Raw genomic sequence first — 25179 nt, 5'->3', positions numbered from 1 at the left:
TCTCCCCCGTCTGCTCCCCTGCCCCAGGTCTTCAACTCCTGTGCCACCATCTTCTTCTTCTTGGCGGGTGGACATCAGCCTGCCAGTGTCTTTCAACCGCCGATACGCCACTTTTACTATGCACTTGGGCTCGTCTAGTCAACCTTTCTCTCAGTGCCTTTAGGGGGCGCCACAATCCCACCGCTGCCACCACGTGTGAAGAATGAGACCTCGCGGTCCAAACTCACAAAAAGGGATGCGCACTCTTTTAGGCAACCAAGGTAAAAGGAGACAGACGGACCACAGACAAGTGCAGATTTTGTGCTAGGAGTGCTGGTTTATTTACAGTGCTCAAAAGTGATAAACAAAAACTTTCAAAAAGGCTACAAACAAAAATCAACACGAGGGTTGTTCAAACTGAAAATATAAACTCAAAATAATAAAGGCAGATAAACTAAGGGATTCAGAAATTCAAATTGTTTACAAACCAGTACTCTCTGTCTCAGCCTCACAGCAAGCTGCTCTCCCTATGCCGCTCTCACCCGAATGGCAAAAGCGCCGCCTATTTATGGGACTACCCATTAGTCACGTCATTACAAAGTGGCGGGAGAATGGTGCACAAAACAATTAACAAAATAAAGACATTAATCATAACAAAACTAAATATACCACAATCCTAATAACATTACAAATATTTCCAGTTATCAAAAATATATTTTCCTCTTTCCTATCGCTAGTTTGGAACCCTAACCTCAATTACCAAACACGTCATCAAAAACAAAAATACAAAAACATTGCAACTCTGACAGCTCGGGTTTCTCGGGGGACCATTGATGGCGGGGCACACAACAGGGAAGTGAATGCATTCAGTGTATGTGCTATGGCGTGGGACTACAGGTGTTTGTGGTGGAAATATTGGATGGAGCAAAGCCAGCGGGTACCTCGCAGCTTGCGGAGATGTTGAGGATGAAAACTGGTAAGTACAGAAATATTTGCGCTGCTACATGACGGTGGAATATGAATGTGTTCAAAACGCGCTAAACCGGTATCGCGTGTGATGAACTTGCCGAGTGTTGCGTGCAGGTGTGTGCATGTGTCGGGAAATGTTTGTCAGTTTTCTGTAGGGACAATGTCGGGAACATTTGGGGAAAAGTTTAGCAAGGGGGCAACTTTTCCACACAGACCAATATTGACTAGCTGCTGTCTAAGTTTCCCCTGTTGGATTAGTTTCAGTGACTCTGGAAAAAAAATGATGTAATATTTTATTCATTAAGTATGGAATAGTAAAGTGTTCTGATGCCATGCTATGGGGAAATGACAATAAATTGAAATGCAATTGAACTGAGAAAGATTGGGCCCTGCCGTGGCCAACCGGTAGGGCACTCGCCTGCCATGTGGCTGACCCGGGTTCGATTCCCGGCCCAGATCCTTTGCCGACCCCTCCCTGTCTCTCTCCCAATTCGCTTCCTGTCCACCTCTCACACTGACCTATCAAATAAGGTCAAAAAAGACCCCAAAAAAAGAAGAATTGAAAAAGGTTGACCAATCATAAATATGCCACAGTACCATTTCAATATGGCTACATGAACCTTATGTTTACATAGGCCTCGACCTACATGTAACTTAGCATTAGGCTGTGTGAAGAAAAAAGGAATGACAACATTCACACAACAGAAGGCATAAACCATTGGCATGCAAACAATGCATAGCAATACAAAAAACACAAGTTATTTTGGAACGTGTCTCCCTACTGGGACTTGTAAGATTTGATTAACAGCAAGGGGGGATATAAATGGGCATCACATTCTTGCCAGTGAACCAATCATCCAGATTAGATTTTTAAAAAGAGAATTTCACTACTGTCTGGGTTTGAGTTTTCAATCAAATAGACATTTACACATGGTCTGGTCATCCATCAATACAAAGCAGTACAAAGCTGGCTTTTCATCAGGGGTAAACATCAGATATTGAGCTGTTTGTCTGTTCACGCGCATACTGTAGGTGACTGCATGTGCCGTTAGGCCTATTTCTCAAAATGGGAAATTGCGCCACTATGTGTCCAGTTTGGGAAATGCTAAAAAGAAATAGCAACATCTCCTTGTACTGTATGGCACTAGGCTGGGAAGCCAGATTATAAACATGAAGATGAAAATGAAAAAGTGTGGTCACACATCAGTGTAGTGGCATCAATGGGTGGCATTCAAACAGCTTCAAACTATTTGCCACACTATGATGGCCTTGTGCCATGCAGTAGCATGCTCTGTGTACTCAGTCATGGAGGACAATGGGGAACATGCTGGTTTGCCTGATTCACTCCCCCACTTGGTGGGGCCAGGAATGGAAATGGCAACCCTCGTGCTGCAAGGCACAGCCAAATCTCTTGTTGCTGTTTACTTCCCCTTGTGCGATTGGATCCTCAAATTTTCAGAGGAAAATCAAAGACTTCATGAATGAGAATGAGAACTGAGATTGACCAGCCACATGGGCAGTCATGGGCTTGCCCCCTTGCACGATTTAGGCATAAATGCAATTTCATTGTGTGCAGTGAGAACTGTGTGCTGTGGAGTGCTGTGTCACAATAACAATGACATTTGCATATAGAGCTCAGCCAGAGAGATTAGATAAGATAATACTCCTAGAATCTCTGGCTCAGCTCTGAGCAGAACAGCACTGTGACAAAAATATTGAAGCCCACATGGTGCTTTTGTTGAGGTCATAGCAGAGACGATCTAAATGCAGAATCTTTGGTCATAGTGCCAATATTTGTAATATGCCTAGCCCTAGCCTATTTGTAGAGGGATATGTGGGCAAAGCACATTCGGTTGGTGGATGTGGCACATTATGGCAGCCCGATATATCGGTAGTTTTGGCATTATTTTAGCCTATGTAAAGGTGGAGTAGACTATGTCGTTTTAATTTCTAAGTATTACCGGAGGGCAAGAGTCAGGTAAGTTTATTTCCAGAATACGCTGCCCACTCACAAATGTCATCTTCCACATGAATATTAGGCCTACAACCACCATCAATTTCTAAGTTTTGAGTATGGTTTGGAAAATTAGGTGGATCTTCTCTGTAAAACCGCCATTGTGAACCAGTTATAAACATCAGAGATCTTTGGCTGCAAAAACCAGTCTGACCAGACTAGTGCTCAATGGGCAGCGTATATTTGGGAAATACAATTCTAAAATTTCACACTAGGCTTTTAATGTAGGCCCACAAAAAGGGTCTTAATCATTTTGTCAATATCCTCTGGGGGATTATCCAATAATAAGACCTTTTACTAGACCACTGCATCTAGGCCTAGGACATACTTTTATAGCTAGGCCTACTTCTACTGTGAGGCAGAGACGGTTTGAGGAGGAACTTAATTTAGGGCTACTCTAGTTCAAAACAAAGTGTGTGTGTGTGTGTGTGTGTGTGTGTGTGTGTGTGTGTGTGTGTGTGTGTGTGTGTGTGTGTGTGTGTGTGTGTGTGTGTGTGTGTGTGTGTGTGTGTGTGAATAAAACATTAGGCTATCTGAATAGGTGAATACAATAATTATGTTTTTAATAGTTTATTAGCCTGTTGCAGATTGCACCTACCATGCGTGTAGTAGCCTAGTATTTGGTAGCCTTTAGAACTATTTCTAGGCAGTTCTAGCAGCTATTCACATCATGTACCCTTTTCAACACCTCCCCTCCCCTCCCCTGCCCTGCTACGTTTCATGTTCCCTCACGTGGAAGTTGCATCATGGGAGTTTATGTAAAATCCAAGATGGCAGCGGCCTGTGTCAGAAGGCTGGGTAAGGTCGGTAGGCTTGTTCTGGATAGTCCTGCATGCCGGACAGTGAAATGTCATGCCTTATTGCCGCGAAATTCTCTCAATGGACCCAGACGGGCTTACGGAACCGGTACGGAGGGATTCACGTCCAGACCCCTGAGGAACTTTTCGACCCAGCTGCGCAGCGCCAGGGTGCTGGGATGCGCGTTCTTGCTTGGTGGTGGGATGGGTCTGTACCAGACCATTAAATTAACTTTCCAGCGTCACCTTGCAGAAGAAGAGGAGAAGGTATTTATAATCACTAATGGAAAGCGTCTCATTTGTTTATGACCGACGAACAGCATAGGCTAATGAATTCCCGTTGTTGTCTGAAAGCTAATCTCTTTGTAGTGCTAGTCACTTTATCAGCGACAGTGAGCCACAAACAGAGACGTAACAACCTACAAAACTCCCAACTTAGAGCCCACTATCGATTTGTGCTTATTTATTGATGCATAGTGGTTATGCAGCACACACACACAACTTGTGAAGGCGGTTTGTACACAGAGCGGGAGAGACATTGTGCTAGTTGGTGTTTTTTCTGTCATTCTCAGTCAGCTGCTGCCAGTGGAGAGGTGAAGTTGACCCTGTACCAGTACAAAACCTGCCCCTTCTGCAGCAAGGTGCGAGCATTTTTGGACTTCCATGGGTTCCAATATGAGATTGTGGAGGTGAACCCCGTCATGCGGAAGGAGATCAAGTGGTCCAGCTACAGAAAAGTGCCCATTCTGATGGTGAATGAGTCCATAGTAAGTCACACCAATTGATGTGAATGACGTGTTTCACCTTCCTTCAACACATGGTGGCCTGGCGCAGGTGGGTCATCCCATGTGAAACCAGACTCATGTGGGCTTGATTGGCACAGATTGTGATGAAAATTGGTAGGCCTATGTGTTTTAGTCACTCTTTTAGTATACTTTTTGTAGAGTGGGATCTGGCACCAACATTATGGCAGAAACAGAATATGAGTGTCTGAATTAAGCCTACACCACGCATCCATCCTTATATTCTCATGGTGCTGGCTGTGCCCCTTAGTGGTCTGATTTCACATGGAATGACCTAAGGCGCATCTTAGGATTGTTGTTTCACTGTACAATATGTATGTTGAAAAGCACTGGTTTTCATTTTTTACCGTCTTTTCCCCACCAGCAATTGAACGACTCCTCTGTCATTATCAGCACTTTGAAAACCTTCTTAATCAGCAGGTAATAAACAACATGTTTTCAATATTAAAGTCATAATACTGATATTGAATGATAAGCCTCAGTCAGGAAAATCTGAAATGTTAGTGGACTTAAAGAATGACACAAGACTTAATCTGACCTATGTTAGTTGAAAGGAGAATAAAATGAAAACATTGAAAATACATTTTTGATCCAAGGACATTTCTCACCAAGCATTAAAAAATGCATTAAACAGACGGTATACACTTTTTTACTCTGTGAAAGTATTTGAACTGATAATAATATATGCAGGGCATTCTGCATACGTTTACCGTATATACTGTAGCTATATATCTTTGTGTATAGTGTACTGAAAATATGAGTTAAAGCATTCAAGTTGTTCTGCTATGCTGCTTACAGGGAGAAGACCATTCCTCAGATCCTGGAATGCTACCCAGAGATGAAGTCAACGAATGACAGCGGGAAGGAGGTGACGGAGTTCAATAACAAGTACTGGATCATGGTTGGAGGCACAGAGGAGGAGAAGCTCTACCCTGAAAAGGGCTCCAGGAAGTAAGTCCTCTATTGTGGGCGTATTTTATTTTATTTTGTAAAATATTATATTTGTAATTGTCAATGATTAATTGTAAAAGACCCCCAGGAAGAATAGCTAATGCTAAAAGCAAAAGCTAATGGGGATCTAATAAAAACAAACAAACAAACGGCTCCCGTCCTTTTCGGTGGCCTCTGGTGATGTGAGGCTTTACGTCATTGTTGATGATTATAGTTCATAGATATTATATATTATATAAACCTCTTGATTATTTGTTTGAAAATATGGATGCGACACTTGATCAAAAATTCATCTCGTGTTTTAAGATTTGGGAAAAAGTTGTCCTCGTCCCAGATTCCCCCAGTGCCTGCATGAAACCATTGTACAAACCCCAACTCCGATGAAGTTGGGACGTTTGGTAAACAGTGAATAAAATCAAAATGCTATCATTTTCAAAACACTCAATCTATTCATTAGATGGAGAATAGTGAAAAGACAACATATTAAGTGTTAAAACCGAGAAAAAATATTGTTTTGGGGGACATATGTACTCATTTCTAATTTGAGAAATCCAACACGTCTCAAAAGAGTTGGGACGGGGACAATAAATGGCAGCAAATGTCGAGGAAGACTAAAAAAAAACCAAAATACAACACTTAACAGTTAAATACATTAACCGATGAGATGATTTTATATAAAAAACAGTGTTAATTCCTATCTTGGACATGATTTCACCAGCTTAAATGGTGGGTGTATTCCTTGTCATGTTTTGCAATGTTTTCCTTTCTGTAGTGCTTACAGTGTGACAGGTCTTGACCAAAAACCCACCATTTTATCACATGCTGGTCCTTATGATGGAGCCAAACTGTTAAAACATAGTAGAGAATGCAATTTGACCTTAATATGTGGCAGTAATCGAAGATCTCCCTTCAAAATATAATGCATGAGTGGCTTTTCATGCTGTTTAAAACCCATTTATACCATTCAGCACTGTATTTAACTCTACAGATGAGTAAGAACATCTTAACCAATGCACTACTGCACCTACATGCCATCATGGAGGCTGACTTTTGAAGCTAGCACTAACACAAGTTGGATGGTCCATTTTCACTGTAGCACAGGATGTGCAATGCTCTATTATTGTCAAAAAGAATGGACTTCTACAACTTCTGCTGACTTCTGTAAGCAAAGGACAGTTTCCCATGTCTTCTGGGTCTATTTCAATTGAGCTCAGGTGCTTAGGAGAATGTTAAACCCCTGTGTCATTTTCATGCATTAAGCATTCTTAATATGGTCAATTTTCAATAGCTCTAGCACTCCAGGAATTAGAGTGAGACTACAGCCAATATATATTTCATGATGTCATGAACCTATACAATGATTTTATTAACAAAAATATGTCTTATATACACTCAATCGTGGTAAATCAAAGGGAATTTAAAAATGTATGTAATAACTATGGTAATTATTCCCTTTGCATCTTTAATTCTGAGTGACTCAGCCTCTCTGTGATGATCTTATACCTGGACACCTATATTGTCCGTCAGTACAATTCATTTTGAAATGTTCTTCTTTGTTGTTTTATCTTATTTGGATGTTTACTAAATTTCACTGATCCCCGTCCCAACTCTTTTGAGACGTGTTGGATTTCTCAAATTAGAAATGAGTACATATGTCCACCAAAACAATATTTTTTCTCGGTTTTAACACTTAAAATGTTGTCTTTTCACTATTCTCCATCTAATGAATAGATTGAATGTTTTGAAAATGATAGCATTTTGATTTTATTCACTGTTTACCAAACGTCCCAACTTCATCGGAGTTGGGGTTAGTAGGATTGCCAGCCACTGTCCGCATGTTGAGGCTACTGGTGCTTCGTCTAAGCTTGTGCTCTGTGTCACCCCTTAGAGAGGAGATCAAATGGCGCAAGTGGGCCGATGACTGGCTGGTCCACCTCATCTCCCCAAACGTCTACCGTACACCCAACGAGGCCCTGGCATCCTTCGACTACATTGTGCGCGAGGGAAAATTTAGCACCTTTGAGGGCTTCTTCGCCAAGTACGTCGGAGCAGGCGCCATGTGGATCATCTCCAAGAGACTTAAAAATAGGTGAGTGCCATTCTGGCATATGTGCCATCATCCTCTGTGCCGTAATCAGTCATGGATGGGCAAATGGTTAGGGAGTCAGCCTTGTAACCTGGGGGTTGCTGCTTTAATTCCACACCCCACCTGGTGGGTGGAAGGAGTGAGTAAAAAGCAATATCTCCATGATTGAGGTACTCTGGTCATGGTCCCATACTGTTCCCTTTGACTGCCTTTTGGGCTGCCCCTTTGCAGAACTGAGACCTACAGTAAATGCAATTGTTATTGTACACTGCGTGCTGCGGTGTGTCACAGTGACTGAGACTGTCCGAATAGGACTTTCACATTCATAACAAAAAAAATGGTATTTCAATTATTTATTCGATTGTTGGCTATGAAAATATTATGTTAATTTATATTTTCTGTACTACTGGCCATGAAACAGCAAAACAATCTTTCACTTTCATGATCACGATCAGGACCATACATGGATTAATTTTCCTCCTCTGTGTCATGCCATTTTTTCCCCTGTGTTAGTTTGCTAAATTAATTAAAAGAGTCATGTTACATCTTTGTAATATGACTGTTTGTCCTCCACAGACACAACCTGCAGAATGACGTGAGACTGGACCTGTACAAAGCTGCAAACGACTGGGTGGCAGCTGTGGGCAAAAACAGGAAATTCATGGGCGGCGAAGCCCCCAACCTGGCAGACCTGGTGAGTGTGGAGAGCATTAAGAAGCACAGGCTTTGTATCAAAACTTGGCTCTGCCTGACCTAGAGGCACTGGTGTTAGACCCCACTTTTTCGGCAAACTCTCCAAGCATTTTAAACCAAATCCGATGCACGGCATGTTCATTGTTGATGGAGATCACTGCAAGGAAAAAGCGATGCAAGGCATGGGCCTCATTATACAAACCTCCTAACTCTGAAATCTTATCCTATCTTGAGTTAGGAAAAGAAATTACGATTTTTTTCCCCCCTGTTATGGGACCTTAGGTGGTGTGGCAGATTTTTTCGTGTTACGTCTACACATTGTCATATGGGCTATTCCCATTGCTACAATTTGTAGCACATAGCCTTGTGAAATCGCAACTGGCCTGTTCATGTTCAAAGGCAAAAGTAAAAGGACTTATTACCATATTTCCATTTTGCATATTACCCCGGAAGCACTCTGTATGCCTCTAGAATGGAGCATATGATCGTCTTTTTTGTGAAACTGGGTATTTTTGTGTCTATGCAGGCCGTCTTTGGGGTCCTGAGAGTGATGGAGGGGCTAGAGGCGTTTGACGACATGATGGAGAACACCAAGATCAAGCCCTGGTACAAACGCATGGAGAAGGCCACGCATCACAAGGAGCCGCAGCAGTGACCTCACCGTCGCCATGGACACCGGTGGCCAATGGAACAACATTCTGACAACATGGCACTTCCTGGATCTGATTGCGGCCACTGCTAACGCAGTTGTAATAACGCTGTATTTTTTTTCTTTTGTTGTTTTTCCTTCTACATTGACTTGCTTTGAAAAAGCTTTCTCTGTCCCCTGCCCCCGATAAAAAAAGACATTTAAAGCTACAATTCAAATGTATTGTGAGGGAAAATGTGAATAATTTCATGTTTAATATTAATACTGTGTCAAAGCATTATCAGATGTTAACTCATTCATTTCTATGCATCTCTTACTGAGGTCTTTATGAGCTTAGGGTTTAATAAATGAATGAATGTAATGCAAACCCCAATGGGTCCATGTAGTGGCTTTGAAAAGGTTCACACAGGGGGACTTTGACACGTCTTTCTGACAGTCTTAGCGTGTTTTTGATGAATGCATTTTTTTTTCATCTGTGGAGGTTTGACAGCTTTTCATTTTGTCTCAGTAAATCAACGGTTTAATTTCGAGACTAGACTATGTCAGAACTAGACTAAGGCCAATGGGTTTTTGCTAACAACCTATATTGAGTTCTGTTGTCTTTTGCCGCCTTCAGGTATGTCCGGTTTTCACCTTTTTTTTCCATGTCTACCTCCAATTTTTCTAAAGTCAGGAATCAACATTTTGTCACTTCAAGACTTGTTTTGTGAGTGTGAGTGATGACTGCTACTTACATAGGCCCTACAACAGAACTAAAGACATTTGACATTGGATCGGTTTTCAGGAATGCCACAGATATCTGAAAAGTTTGGTTGTATTAAAAATAAATATGAGATGGGGAGATTCCTGTCAATCATGATTTTCCCCTTGATTGGTGAGGAGGAGGTTGTCTTGTATGCATTGCCCCAAAGTACTGAAGGAATGATTTATTACCTGTTAATTTAAAGAGGATCAGTAATAAAAGAGCAAGAGAGAATATAACAAGTGCTCATGTATTTGTGTTTGCGAGTGTGTGTACTTTTTTTGCACAAAGTAAAAAATATCAACTATTGTCCCATGAATGGAAAGTGACAAGAATGACTGCCACCCATGCTACTAGGTTCTGAGTCCAGATATGGTACACATACGGTAGTAGCACATTACCCCCACACCCAAGCAGCTTCACTGGCTCCCAGTGCCTCGCAAAGCCTCACATTGCCTACAAAATCCTACTCCTCCTTACAAAGTCACTCCATGAGCTTCCTTCCCAGTAGGCCTACCTGTCTGTCCTCCAGTTTGAGCTCTCAATCAATGTCCCTGAGGTCCTCTGGTAAGGACCAGCATGTCATCCCCTGCTCCAGGCTAGGGACCTTTGGTGACAGAGCAATGAGAGTATAGCAATCATCATTGTGAGTGACAGAGTCTTTAGTGTTGCTGTCCCCACCCTCTGGAACAGTCTACCTCCCTACATCCATCCATCAAGTCCCCAGACTGGCTATGTTCAAAACGTATCCCAAAGCTTATCTCTTCACTGAGGCCTATTATTATTAGTATAATTATTGTCATTATTATTATCATGTGGCTTTTTGTCCGATCCAGAATCCATTGCATTGACAGACAGATTCTAGAATGAATTCCATCCCCAGGTACTACCGTTTCCAAGGTAACGTTTCGTTGCCAACGGCAACAGCTGCAGGAAGACGTTCAAACCAGCCAATAAACGTGCAGCAAGCGTGGCTTGGGACGCAACGAGGAGTCCATTGTAAACAAAGCCGCGACGTAGGCTACATTAGCTGAAGTTGAATGGTTTCCCGACTGCTTTTGACACACGGAATAAAAAAGTAAACCACCAAGTTATGCAATAAGTATGCAAATGCCACATCAGTGGACAAACCTGGCGGAGACTTCACTCTGGACGATCATGGATAACTTATTTCGCTAACAATCACAGCTTTCCATTCAAGATAGCAAAGTAAGCTAATCAAAGTGGCTATGTTGATGGCGTTGTAAATGCTATTGCAGCAGACAAATATAAGATTTTGTGCAAACGTTGAATGTGCGTGGTGGCTTTTAAATTTACTCTGAGAGAATTGCTGAACTTGCTATCACCATTTTGACGAAGTCCAAGATGAGAACACGGTCCCACTCGCCACCCATTCATGTCCATGTCCCCGACTCTTCCACGGCCCTACATGTTCACCTGAGGAAGGGTCAGAGCTGTACTTCCTCCCAGGCGCATCAGGTATGTGACACCGAAGGCGATTGGTATGCCATTGTACAGGGCATATTACAGCTATTGTTTTGGTAAATGCGAGTTCATGCGATGATCATTATGTGACCAGACACAGTTAATACATCCCCCATATTGTCTGTGTATTAGAATGAAACGTCCAATCTACGAGCCACAGCAAAGGTGAGGGCCAAAGTGCCCTGGCTCCCACCTGGGAAGAACACCCGCCATCGTGAAAACTACAAGTGGGAGGTTGGTATGTTTTTTTTTTCTATATTGTCAACAACAAGTCACAGATTACTTTGATCCTATATGAATTCTAATGTGAATGACTTATATGACCTGTACATATGAAGAAAGTGACAATAAATGCTGACTTGACTTGAATGGAGGCCAACGCTGCTGTGTTGCCTCCTAGGGAGCGTCCCACTGTTTGGAGATCACCTCTGGCGTCCAGTCTGATGTGGGCTCTTCTCCACTGAAGCTAGCTGACCTGTCCAAAGATGCTAGGGAAGCAAGAGGTGAAACCTTGACCAAATATGACCACCGAGCAGACGCACTCATGTCAGAGGGAGACCAAGTGAAGAGAAAGGTGACTTTTGGCCTCATGTGCAACTTGCATTCAGGCTGTTAACAACATGCTTGAATTGTCATCAGGGACTTAGTATGTTTCTTTCCTCATTCAAAGAGCTTCGTCAGTTTCTGGTCTGATGAGAAGGAACTGACTTTTATTGTCTCAGTGTTGTCCCCACAACCATTTTCTGGTTCTTTTGTCTGTGACTATTCTTATTCCTCCTATTCTTATTTTCCAAGTGATACTGCATCATCCGTTTCTGGTATGATTGTAAAAAATGATTTATTCTCTTGTTATTCCCTCAGCAAATTGTTTTGGTTTGCTTTTCTGTTACCGATGCCTCTTTTCTACCTCAGGTGGAGTTGCAGAACTGTGTGTGATGTTACAGAACTGGCGGTTATAGTCAAAAAGAGAAAAAGTTTGACCTTGATCTAAACGTCTGACCTGGAAGCAGGACAAACAAATGACCAAATAAAAAGAGAAAAAGCCCGCTTCAACCAGGATTTTCCTTCTTCATTACCCGAAACGCAAAATGAAATAAGTGGGAGCAGAAAATCCTGTCCTGCTTCCAGGTCAGACGTTTGGATGTGGGGGCTGTAACCTACTTTTTGGTTATATTTCAGACAGCATTATTTAATGTCTCTGCTCTGCGTCAGGTGAAGTTGCAGGAGAAGAAACAGCTCCTGGAGCGCCAGACAGAGCACCTGGACGTGTGCCAGCGGCTGATCGGGGTGCGTGAGGAGCAGCTGGCCGAGGCCAGCATGGAGCTGGAGGAGTCGCGCAGGGCCAACACGGACCTCAGGCGGTCCCTGGAACAGATGCAGATGCAGGACAGCGCTGAGTACGACAGGTGGGACCAGGAGGAGGGAAGGAGAAGCTTAGGGCCTCCGCACACCGGCACCGACAAAGTGCTGAGCACTGCTCCGCAAAAGTTCGATTCCATTGTTTTCAATAGAACCCCGCACACTGGCGCCGATGTCCGCGGACATTCGCCGATGTCGGATAGCGATTAGAGACAAGTTCTATTTTGACGGCGTCCCCCATTGACTATCAATGCTATGTTCGTGTGAAATTGGGTTTGGGGGTCGGAATTGTGTCGGAAGCGAAAGTGGTGTCGGAGCCAATGTGCGGAGGCCCTTACAGACCAGTAAATATCAATTTATTACTCAGTAATTTATCGAGTTTTTACTGAATATTTATTTTGTTATTTTATTTACTTAGTTATTTGTTACAATTACAAATAAAAGAAATACATAAAAATAAATGACTAAAATTACATACTGGACCTTTAAAGTGAGCCAACCTCAATTCAGCATTAGTATTGACAAACTCTGTTCCCGTCCTAGGGCACATGGAGGAGGGGCTGGCCAGGGTGACGTGGACTTGCTACTCAGGAAGCTGGTGGAGGCGGAGATAGACGGGGAGGCAGCGGCACAGCAGGTGGCAGCTCTACGGGATCTCATCAATCACCTGAAGAAGGTGAGGGCATGGCCACATACCTTACACTGAGAGTTTAGAGTGAGGAGGCCACACACTTAAAGGTGCACCGTGTAATATTTTTAGTAGTTCATTTCCAGAATCCATGCTGCCCATTCACAAATGTTACCTTTAAAAAAAAGAAATAATAATAACGCCACCATCAAATTCTAAGTATTCAATATGACTGGAAAACTTGCACTTTTCATGCATGAAAAGGGGGATCTTCTCCATGGTCCGCCCTTTTGAATTTCCAGAAATAGACATTTTTAGCTGCAAAACTTACTGTACTTTGGTCATACTAGTTCAAATTTGGCAATAGGCAGCACATATGACAAGCATAGTAGCAATACCTATTCTGGCCACAATCTTACACAGTGCACCTTTTAAAATCCTTTTTTTCTGTGATGTTTTATTCCATTCCTACTAGTAGAGAATCTGATGAAGTCGATGTTTGAAACGTTATCCTGCCATGGAATGAAGCATCGAAGACAAAAAGGATATTTTGTGTGCGGAGTGCTCACTCCAAACTTTCTGTCAGCCTTTGTCCTGCACCTTTTCCTGGGATGTGCACACTATTCATCCTCAACCACATATGTTACACTGTCACTTCTTACGGACTCTACACAAGTCAAGAACAGTCTTATTTACCATGATGGTTTTTTTTTTCAAGCTCATGAAATGAAGTGCTGTGGTTAACTTCCATCTAATTGTTTCATGAGGCTGAAAGTATTGCCAGATACAGCTCAAGTTTAATAGTATTTGGACAGTGGGCAGGTGGCAGTGTCAAACCTTGGTCCACACTTAAAACATATATTTCAAACATGAGATACAATGGGCAGTCCAACAGTATTAAGCACTTCATTTGACTTTGACTGTGTATTTGTTGGCGTTAATCAGCATTACGTTGCACCAGCTGAGCGTAAATTAAGATGTTTGGGTGTAAAGTTTGCCTTAACTCCTAGCCTAGGGTGGAGTTTACGATCAGATGGTGCAACCCACCGCAGCACTTGCTAGTTGATCATGGGGTGCATTCCAATATGCACAATCCCGTCCTCCACTTGTGGCCTCACATTTTGCTGACGCCCCGCTTCTGTGGAGAAAAAATAAAAAGTTTCCCCACTGTCAGCCCTAGCTACAACATTTTTTGGGGGACTGTACTTCATTCACCATCCTGATTGCAAATGGGGACGTGACATTAGAAGTGTGCTTTTGCGGGGGGCGCTGTGGCGCAGCGCACTAAGCCCCCCACATTTGGGCTTGCATGCCCACCCACGGGGACCCCGGTTCAAGTCCGGCCGGGGTCATTTCCCAATCCTCCCCTGTCTCTCTGTCCCATTCGCTTCTGTCACCATCTTCGACTATCCTATCAAATAAAGGCATAAAAGCCCCTAAAAAAATATTTATTAAAAAAAAAAAAAAAGAAGTGTGCTTTTGCAAGATATTGAATTCATTTTCTGTCGACAGTGATGTCATCATGAGGTCACAAGCAGGCAAGTGAGCAAGAGAGGACTAAAGTTTGCATATTGGAATGCACCTATTGTGTGCTCTCTCTGTCCCCCACCACAGGAGAGGAAGATGTCCAAGCCGGATGCATCTCTGCTCGGCCGGCAGCATGAGGCGCTGGTCAAGAAACTAGAGGCATTTGAGAACACCAACCGAGGCCTCAGGCAGCTCTTACGGGACCAGCATGGCCGAGAGGTACACACTGGCTGCAAGTAGGGGTGTACGATATGACAATAGTAAATTGTGAACTCAAGTAGATGATCGTCGAGAATCTTTTGTAGCGTTTGAACATGACATACTGTTAAGCCTGTTTGTTATAAGACACTAGATCCCACACTAACATCCCTTACACTATATGTATGCATGAGCGTGTCATGTAAGGCATGTCATGTAAGGCAACATACCTTCTAGGCCCCTCGACCACCGAAAGCACTGACTTCCTTTGACGGATATGTTTTGCTTTTATCATGTTTTTTGTGCTCTTGGTGTCTTGGTAAATTGGTGCTTGTTGTGTTTGGCAGACGGACGTGATACGAGCACTAGAGGAGAGGGAAGAACTCCTCCGGAGACTGGCCGAGTCTGAAGCTGAGAAAGCGGTGGGTCTCGCGCATGAGCCGTCTTCACGTGGTCAGGCCACTTTTATTATTGCCATTTAGGAAGTTAATATGGTAACAACCAAGTCACTAAAACTTAAATATGTATACCCACATCACCATAGACAAATTCAATTCAAAATCAATTTGCAGAAGCTTCTGGACTGTGTACCTCTCCACAATGTGTATGTTGCTGTGTATGTCCCCCTTTGTAAGTGGCTTTGGCTAAAACTTCTACTAAATGTAATGTAATGTAATAAATAGAAGACCAGAACTGATTCCAGTGTGCATTTTGCTATCAATTGTTGACCTCAGTAGATTAGTGGTTATCGCTAAAGCTCTTTTGCTGTTGAAGATGGATCACTTGTGCAACAGTCATATACGTGTAAATGCATTTGGTCTGTCCAAACTGAGGGAAAACAAGTGTGACTTACCTGTTCTAGCCCTCTTTTCTTCAATAGAGACTGGAGGCTAAACTCAGCACAAGAATGAAAGAAGCCAATCAGATATCCGAACACTTGGAAGGAGAGAAGGTAGAGGAGCTCAACCTGCGCATTACTCCGCATCACATTACTGATTGCTGACACTCTGGGCAGACTATCAAGCTACTCACTCTTTTAATGATGTTGTAGATCATAAAAAATGTATTGCTATTGTTGTAGATCACACTAACTGTATCATTATTTAACTATTTTATCATTAGTATTCTGTAAACAAGCAATATAAAAGCGATTTTAGCGTTTAACGACACATTTTAACAACACATTCGTGTGTTCATATTTCTCTGTCTTAATGTGGACATAGCCTAAGGAACACACACACACACACACACACACACACACGCTCAATACTATACTGTACTTTACTATATTATGAGGAGTGTCAACTCAAATTAGCAATTTAAAGGGACACTGTGTGAGCTTTTTAGTTGTTTATTTCCAGAATTCATGCTACCCATTCACTAATGTTACCTTTCTCATGAATATTTACCACCACCATCAAATTCTAAGTATTCATTATGACTGGAAAAATTGCACTTTTCATACATGAAAAGGGGGATCTTCTCCATGGTCCGCCATTTTGAATTTCCAGAAATAGCCATTTTTAGCTGCAAAAATGACTTTACTTGGGCCATACTAGAAAATATTAGTTTATTACTCAGTAAACTTTCATGAAAAGTTAAAATTTGGCAATAGGCAGCCCAGTTTCAATGAACAGCATAGTTGCAGTCCCTTTTTTGACCATTTCCTGCACAGTGTCCCTTTAAGACTGTTATGAGTGTGCATTTAGGAGTTACAACTGCCTGTAGTGATCTCAGTGTTTATTAAATAGCTCTCTGAGTGAGCTCTGTTGCTGCTACGGCTGATGCATGGTCTTCATCGTCTCAACCAAAGTTGAAACAATCTACAGAAATACATTGTGATCGTTCTATTAAAAATAATCCTTCCTGGTGTGAACAGCCTTTTTGGACTTTCACTGCTTTGTCACACTCACCACAGTACATTGTTCTCTTATTTCTTTGTTGTCTTTCTCCAGGACCTTGCCAAGAGCTCCAGGTATCTGTCCAAGGCTCTGGAGACCACTCATGGACACTTGCAGAAGCAACTACTCAAGAAAGAAGTGGAGAATAACCACCTGGAAGCACAGATTGAGGCAAGGCCCTTTCAGACCCACACCTACATACCTAGCAGACTTGTACGAAATTCCGAATTGAAATTCACAGTAATGAATTGAAATTCGCAGTAATGCCATAATATGAACACTAGGTGGTGGTGTTCTATGTACTCTCAATGGGTGGTGTAGATTTAAATTCAAAGAAATTCAAGGTAATGACAAAATGGGAACACTAGATGGTGCTGTATATTTATCAGTATGTGTCTGTTCCCGGCACTTGTTGGGCTGCTTCCACCACCACCTAGTGTTCGTATTATGGCATTACTTTGAATTTCAATGCAGAATTTCGTACAAGCCTGCTACCTACCTACCTATAATTCTCTCTTTTTTTTAACAAGGCCCTACCGTACGTCTACCCTTCAGTCCCATGTCATTTTATATTAGCCCCTTATGGCACAAGAAACTATGAAAAAGCGTTTCCAAAGCGTTTCTTCTGATGTCTCCTCCTCCATCTTGAAAGCCGGCCACCTTGAATACATTTTCCTCTAAAATTGAATCAGTGTCCAAGTCATATTATCCAATTTATGCCTAAAACATATTTAAAAAAGCCTGTTGAACACCTAATTCATTTTTGGGAAAAGGTATTGTCAGTCTATAAATACACAAGTATCTCAGCCTCTGAAGCACATGAAAACATGAAATAAAGTGCAGTTAAAATATTGAATTGGAACTAGTTCATTCCACTCTAACATTCCAACATTTTAATAAAAAATCTCAAATGTCATGTGCCTGAAAGTTGCGTCATGCAGCTCCCACCAATGTTGCACTACGCAGCATCCAGCATACATGGTTTAATGAGCATTAGCAGACAAGATTAGGTGAAAAAAGCTATCGCATCAACAAAAAGAATGTAAAGGGCCGTACATACATGTTTCTACTGGTTACTTGCTCAGCGAATGAAGTCAATAGAATGTCAATGTGTTCTAGCGAGTCTCGCTGGTGAGTAGGCGAGTACTGTACAAGCGATGCGATGTGGGCGGATGAAAATATTTGAACTTCGAGCGAGGCGAGTAAGCGAGTAACCAATTAGAATGCAGAGCTCGGTACTTCTCGCCTGTACATTGGCAGTTAAAGCCGCGGGAACTTTCAGCGAACGTTCCATGAAAGAGAGGCGAGTAGGCAAGTAGGCGAGCAAGCGAGAAGCTAGCAAATAGCAGTGATGTGTGTGAACAGCCCTTAAGACACACTCACATATGGCTAAACAACCGGAATACAACACCTTTGGGCAGAGGCATAATGACCCCACTAGCGCCACATCAGCACTGTACAACATTTAGTCCTGGCCTGCTATGTTGATCAGACCCTGGCACTTTTATTTTTGGGAATTAGCTAAATACTGCTTAGAGTCTGCAATTACAAGCAATCTGCAGTGCATATATGGAGAAACCAGTGTTACCTGGTTAACCCTGCTGGTACACATAACACACATACTGTACATGTGTATCTTTGCCAGCTCAGTATTTGAATTCATGTGTAGGATGTTAGATGTTTTTTGTGTTGCTTACTGGCAAGTATCGACACTTCCTAATCAAATAACCACATGTGACTGTGTGTGTGTGTTTGTGTGTGCGCGCGCGCGCCCATGAATACTCCATTCTGCGCTGGTCAGATGATGGAGGGCACTCTGGGTCAGCAGCAGGAGGAGATGCAGACTCTTCGGCAGCAGATTCAGCTGCTGCAGCGCCACCACCAGGTCGACCAGGAGGTGCAGCATCACGAAGACCAATCGCAGAGGAAGAGGGCGGAGCTGAGTGAGAGCCACGCCTCCAAGCTCTCCACTCAGCTGATGGAGAAGGTGAGGTTATGGAACCAAGGTCATCCTGCGGCAGTTCCTGCATAAAGGACGGACTGTGGTATTAAAGGTGGTTGTCCAGGTTCTTGTAGTACAGATTTCAGATTTAAACTATTATCCATTGAATTTTATGTGGTTGGGTACCACAAAACATCTTGTAATAAAAAGTTATAAAACAGTGCATGACATCACGTTGGGGACGAGAGACCCAAGATCTATGTCCTCTCTGCTGAGGGGGAGTCCCCAATGTGACATCATCACTAAATTCTGTTTGAAAAATAAACGTTAATACATGGGCTATAACACCATTTCAGAGACGTTTTCAATGGTATACATATCTTGAATGCTTTAAGTACCTATTAGTCATCAGTGGTGGTTAACCTGCACAGCCACCTTTTAAAGTGTCAATAGGTTGAAGTGTAAGAACAGAAATATGTACATAATTGAAAAAAAGTAGGGTGTGAAGGGGGCCAAAGGATGCTTAGACTGCAGATATGATGCGTTGAAATTCAATTCAATTCAATTCAATTCATTTATTTCTTCAGGACATTGCACATTAATGAACATATACATACATGCACATATGTGTAAATGTGCCAGAGTGTAGCCCAAAGGCTAATCCATCTGGTGTCCAAAATAGGCAGGCTAGATGTTTACAAGCATTATAAATTAAAATCCCAAACATACATCTAAAACCAAAACGGACTGCCTTACGAAATGAAATTGCCTTACGTGCTGTAATGTTAGAGGTCATTTGGTTTTGGTTTTAGAGGGATTGTTTTTACAGTGAAGGAAGATACATCCAAAAGAACATTCCACTCCTAGTACATTCATGACACACTGTAAATCAGTTGGTTAAGTCCATGTACAACTCATGGCAAACTTGGTTATCTTCTGTCTCAGGAGGCTCAGCTAGCAGATGCCCTGTCCACGGCGGAGCAGCTGAAGATCCGTCACACCAAAGAGACCCGAGACAGGAGACAGCAGGAGCTGCAGCTCATCGCTCTGAAGAAGTGAGTGGTCGCAAGATTACATGTACTGTAAGGGATAATGGCCCGACGAGGACTCTGAGTGCATTCCAGCTTTTGTTTTAGTGGATTATCTAAGAAACATAGTCATTGCAGCATATCAGCCACTAAATACTAATTAACTGATGTGTGAGCCTAAAAAAACTCCTTGACCCATATGCCTACTTGTCTGAATCTGGTCTTTGCTTCCTTGACCCTCCTGTTGTCCATCCGCCTCCAGCCGTGTGGCTGAGCTGACGGAGCTGCTGGAGACGGCGGACGGGAAGTTCTGTGTGGAGAAAGAGGGGATCCTGGACCGCCTGCACCGCCTCACCTCCGAGGCCTCCTCCACTCGCCTGGAGAACCAGAGACTCAAGGTGTGTGTATGACGTTCAACATTACAGTTGGCAGACATTTTTACTGTACAGCTACAACAATCATAATAATAGTAACGGGGCGATGGCCTCCGTGCCCCCCGGCCATTTTTTGGAATGTATTGATGTTAAGAAGCGTATTTAGTCTCTTAATTTATACAGTTGTGTTTCCTTTTTTAAATGTGATGTAATGGTTTTTTTCTCTATCTGTATAGGCCATGATATAGCCATAGCTGCTGAAATGGCAATAAATGTAAACAATCAATAATAGTAACAATAATGATGATGGGTGATGGATGATGTTGACCTCCGAGACCTCCTCCACTCGCCTTGAGAACCAGAGACTCAAGATGTGTTATTGATCTGAATTAATAGTGTGTGTGTGTGTGTGTGTGCGTGTGCGTGTGTGTGTGCGTGTGTGTGTGCGTGTTACAGACCACCCTCTCTGCATCGGAGGACAAGGTGACTATGATGCAGACAGAGCTCCAGCACTTGAAAAGCACTATCACTGACTTTGAGAAGCTGGTAGATGGCTACAAATCACAGGTAGGTCAGGACTGAAGACCTGCTCTGCTCAACTGGTAACGCTTTACTTTACGGTACAGTTACCATATGTAATTACTGTGTACTTTCTGGGTAACAACAGGGTAACAGAGAGAAGTTACATGGTATCTAATGGGTAAAAAGGGGGTAATTACAAAGTAAATACCATTAATTGGGTAACAACAGGGTAACAGAGAGAAGTTTGATGATTAGATGGTTAGAAAATACGCAGTAGTTTCATAGTAATTCTTGAGATATGTGTATTACATAGTATTTACTTTGTAATTACCCCCTTTTTACCCGTTAGATACCATGTAACTTCTGTCTGTTACCCTGTTGTTACGCAGAAAGTACACAGTAAATACTGTACCGTAAAGTAAAGCGTTTCTGCAATGTTTCGGGCAGCATACAGACTTCTTCTTTTATGTTGTAAATGTATCTGGGCTAATCACCCTCCCTTTCCTCCCCATCAGGTGCAGAAAACTCGTGAGGAGTCGGAGGAGTACCAGGCGAAGCTGGAGGCCACGGAGCGGGAGCTGCGCGGGGTGCGTGTGGACGGGGAGCGTGAGGTGGAGGCGGTGCGCAGGCAGCTGGGGGGCCGCGTGATGGAGCTGGAGCCCGTGGCCGAGGCCCTGAGGAGGGTGGAGGAGCAGCTGATGGAGGCCCGCCAGCAGGAGGACAGGCAGCGTCGCCGCGGAGCAGAGCAAGGCCAAGCCCTCGAAGACATGAAACTCAGGGTAAATAACATACGCACATGCGCGCGAACACACACACACTTGCACATGCACACACACACACTCACACATACACATGCTACACATACACACACACACACACACACACACACACGCACATAAACACACACACACACAGAGCGGAGCCAAACAGTGCCAAGCCCTCAAAGACATGAAACTGAGGGTAAATAACATACGCAAATATTTTGTTTGTTTGATTGATTGACCTTTTCCCACATACTGTCAATATTATGTTGTGACGATATGAAACTCACACATGGATGCTTGTAGGTGTGGGTCAGACTTGTTAGTATGTGTCAGCGATCCTACATGCTGTGTTACTTTGGATGAAAGTGTCAGTGAAGTACAAGATGTACATGCAATGTAATACTGTGTGCACCCTAGGAATAGCTGGGGACTGGCTGAAATCTTTGGGCAGCCATTGTTCACTTGTAAGAGCGCTGGTCTTTAGATCAGAGGGTTGCAGGATCAAATCCCACCCTTAGCAGCACCTTCATGCATGGCTGAAGTGCCCTAGAGCAGGGAACCTAACCCCACATTGCTCCAGGGACTGTAACCAATACCCTGTCCTTAAATAACTGTAAGTTGTAAGTGTAAAGTAATGTAATAAAAATGTAACACTGTGTGACATGGGCAGGTGGAGCAGCAGAACATGCGCCTGGAGACGCTGCAGGAGAAAAACATGGTGCTGCTGGAGGAGAACAACGAGCTGAGATGCTCCTTGGACACCTTGGAGAGGTCAGACACACACACACACACACACACACACACACACACACACACACACACACACACACACACACACACACACACACACACACACACACACACACACACACACACACACACACACACACACACACTGTAGGGAGGGACATGATGCATGCTCATCTAACCCTGTGCTGTAATTGGTATCAGAGGTATTGTTTTGGTTAGCGCAGGGCTGTCAAACTCAAATTCACAGTAGGCCAAAATTAGAACCTGGAACTAAGTGAAGGCCCAAACTCAATATTTTCTCAAAAATGAACTGAAATTATGCATGCACACACTGAATGGAAATACTTATTTTGCAAACAATTCCATCATATTAATGTGCCTGACCTGCCCATAACCTGTTTTACAATGAATTGCTACTAGTGAACTTTACTGTCACAGTGGCATAGGCCCGCTCATAAATTCTGTGTGACACTTAGGGATTTGTTTTCAAGTCGTATTACTATATGCCCGGTATTAATATTAATGTTGTTTCGGCCAACTGTAATTTAAAATTGATTTTGTGGGCCAACTGAAATGACGCTGTGGCCCGGATTTGGGCCCTTGGCCTTGAGTTTGACACCTGTGCTGTAAAGCAATCATGAAAGATGCCCCGGTAAGATTGACCAGTGTTCTAGGGATGGTGTGTGTTGTCAGAGGAAAGTAGAGAAGACTGCACTCTGCACAGTGTACAGTGCAGACTGCTTGTTGTCTTATTTAAAAGGTTTATTGCACCGTGTCCAGATCACTAGAAATGCACCGATACTGCTCATTATACTCGTACTCGTCAAGCACTTGCCGATACCAGGAACGATACTGCTATTACACAAAACAATGCAAAATCTTGTCACGTTCTGTGGACTTGAAAGCAGCATGGGAAAAAAGTGCCACCTCATACATTTAATAACATTTAAATCTACATGGAAATGGACAATACCAATATCACAGGTGGAAAAAAACAAGGCCATGCATTTATTTTCATTGTATTTTGGTGGTAAAAGGTATCGGTATCGGCAAGTACACACATTAATGTACTCGTACTTGTATCGGTTTTCAAAAAAGTGGTATCGGTGCATCCCTACAGATCACACAGATGCATCTCCTTGTGTTGAGTAGCCCTAAGTTGTCATGCGTTTTCTCTTCTCTTTTGTGACTACTATTACACTAATGCTTGTGCTGCCCCAGTTCCGGGGCAGGCTCTATAGCATGATGTGTGTGTGTGTGTGTGTGTGTGTGTGTGTGTGTGTGTGTGTGTGTGTGTGTGTGTGTGTGTGTGTGTGTGTGTGTGTGTGTGTGTGTGTGTGTGTGTGTGTACTCTTCTTGACCCTTTGCTAATGTACTTTAAAAAAACGACTAACCCCACTTAGCATCTGCACTTAGCATCTGATGATTATGTCCTTGATTGTAAGTCGCTTTGGTTAAAAAGCATCTGCCAAATGCAATGTAATATAATGTAATGTAATTTGTTTATGTGGTGTGTTGTCAGGCGCGTGGAGGAGGCGAACGGTGCGAAGAGGGAGCTGCTGGAGACGCTGGCTCTGCGGGACGACAGGATGAGGAGCTCGCAGCTGCGGCTGGAGGAGAAGAGCCGCGAGAACGAACTGCTCACCCGGCAACTGGAGGAGGCACGCGGAGACACGCAGAGACAGGTCCGCACCGTCACACCTACACACACACACACACACACACACACTTTATGTACTTAATTTGATTCAACGTCGCAAGTCAATATCCATAGGAACCAAATCTGACAAACAATTCAACTCCTATATTGACTAATGCAGCATTATGGATACAGGAAGCATCTTATCAGTAACTAAGTTGCTAACTTAGTAACGTTGCTAACGAAGTTGCTGAGAAACGCACGCTGGATGTGTTATATTGTCGTTGTTGTCCTGCAGGTAGAGCAGAGTCTGGAGCGGGCGCAGACAAAGGAGAGGACTGTACATGCCAAAGCCCTGGACCTGGAGACTCAGCTGAGCGTGGCCAAGTCAGAGATGAACCAGCTACGCCACTGCAAGGAGGAGGTGATTAATAATCAATAATGATACACATTATTGATATTTATATATCTTCTCCAAGAGTGAAAATGATGGGGTGATGGACACAGCACAACACAGCAAAGCACCAGTGTTCGAGGCAAAAACGAGCGGAAGTGGTAAATGGACAGAGATATATATATATAACCTCTCCTCTCCTCTCCTCCTCTCCCCTCCTCTCCTCCTCCCCATAGATGGAGCGGCGTATGCATGGCAAGGTGGAGGACCTGAAGCGCCAGCTGGAGCATTCAGACAGCACCAACCGCAGCCTGCAGACCTACGTGCAATACCTCAAGGCCTCCTTCGCCACCACCTTCGGAGGGGACTCCCTCCTCACCAGCACCCCCACCTCACACCACCACCACCACATGCACACTGGACGCCGTTCAGACCATGTAGATAATTATGCCGAAAAAGGATACTTTTAATAAATCTGACTGGATTTATGGCATAATTGACTGAAATTATAAGGTGTGTGTGTCTGTGTGAAGTGTGCTTTTGACTTGTGGTAGTGAGGCTGGTGCATGTGTCCAATGACCTCAAGGTCTCCTTTGCCATTACCTTTGGAAGAGGCCCCATCCATCCTCATCACCACCGCCAGCCGACCGCCATACTCACCCACCACCCACCATTAAGAGAAATGTTTAGACAGTGACGTGACGGACAAATGGGATAATTTTTAATAAACGTGCCTGAGCTAATTAAATTATCTACTGACTGAAATATTTTTTGTTTTATTTTTTTGTCTCAAAGTTATCTTCCACACACCGCGCTCCTCCATCTTGTTGGTGTGTCTCTGAAGTAATCAAGTAACTAGGAAATGGATCGCACTCAGTTTTTTCTTCTTTCTTGTTCTTTTCTTTTTATTTAAACATTGCAGGGACTGATATGACAGACCTTTCGGCTACACAGAGCCTTCCTCAGTGTCACCTTTGGTCTGAAA

General features: G+C 43.2%; 2 protein-coding genes across 3 annotated transcripts; both read left to right on the top strand.

The window, feature by feature from the left end:
• The first annotated feature begins 3680 nt into the window (after positions 1 to 3680).
• On the top strand, positions 3681 to 9922 carry ptgesl (prostaglandin E synthase 2-like). The gene is made up of 7 exons (XM_063194579.1): positions 3681 to 4026; positions 4332 to 4526; positions 4927 to 4982; positions 5361 to 5513; positions 7402 to 7602; positions 8176 to 8293; positions 8819 to 9922. The coding sequence occupies exons 1-7, from the start codon at positions 3709 to 3711 to the stop codon at positions 8945 to 8947; spliced, it is 1170 nt and encodes a 389-aa protein (XP_063050649.1). The 5' UTR covers positions 3681 to 3708; the 3' UTR covers positions 8948 to 9922.
• A 760-nt stretch (positions 9923 to 10682) lies between these two features.
• Positions 10683 to 24945, top strand: LOC134446364 (outer dense fiber protein 2-like). 2 transcript variants are annotated; one of them, XM_063195723.1, is made up of 19 exons: positions 10683 to 10892; positions 11043 to 11162; positions 11301 to 11402; positions 11569 to 11742; positions 12381 to 12574; positions 13071 to 13203; positions 14770 to 14901; positions 15228 to 15302; positions 15761 to 15832; positions 16836 to 16952; positions 18583 to 18768; positions 19669 to 19778; positions 20014 to 20149; positions 20582 to 20692; positions 21163 to 21426; positions 22082 to 22182; positions 23684 to 23846; positions 24099 to 24224; positions 24431 to 24945. In XM_063195723.1, exons 2-19 carry the CDS (start codon positions 11049 to 11051, stop codon positions 24662 to 24664), a joined length of 2544 nt encoding a protein of 847 aa, XP_063051793.1. In that variant the 5' UTR covers positions 10683 to 10892; positions 11043 to 11048; the 3' UTR covers positions 24665 to 24945. The 2 variants fall into 2 exon arrangements, with proteins under 2 accessions (XP_063051793.1, XP_063051792.1); XM_063195722.1 differs by having other exon boundaries at positions 10683 to 11162.
• Positions 24946 to 25179: the final 234 nt, after the last annotated feature.

Source organism: Engraulis encrasicolus, chromosome 3 (genome assembly GCF_034702125.1).
Source record: "Engraulis encrasicolus isolate BLACKSEA-1 chromosome 3, IST_EnEncr_1.0, whole genome shotgun sequence".
Lineage (NCBI taxonomy): Eukaryota > Metazoa > Chordata > Actinopteri > Clupeiformes > Engraulidae > Engraulis > Engraulis encrasicolus.
Note: the sequence above shows the minus strand (reverse complement) of the source record. Positions and strands in the feature narration are given on the sequence as shown.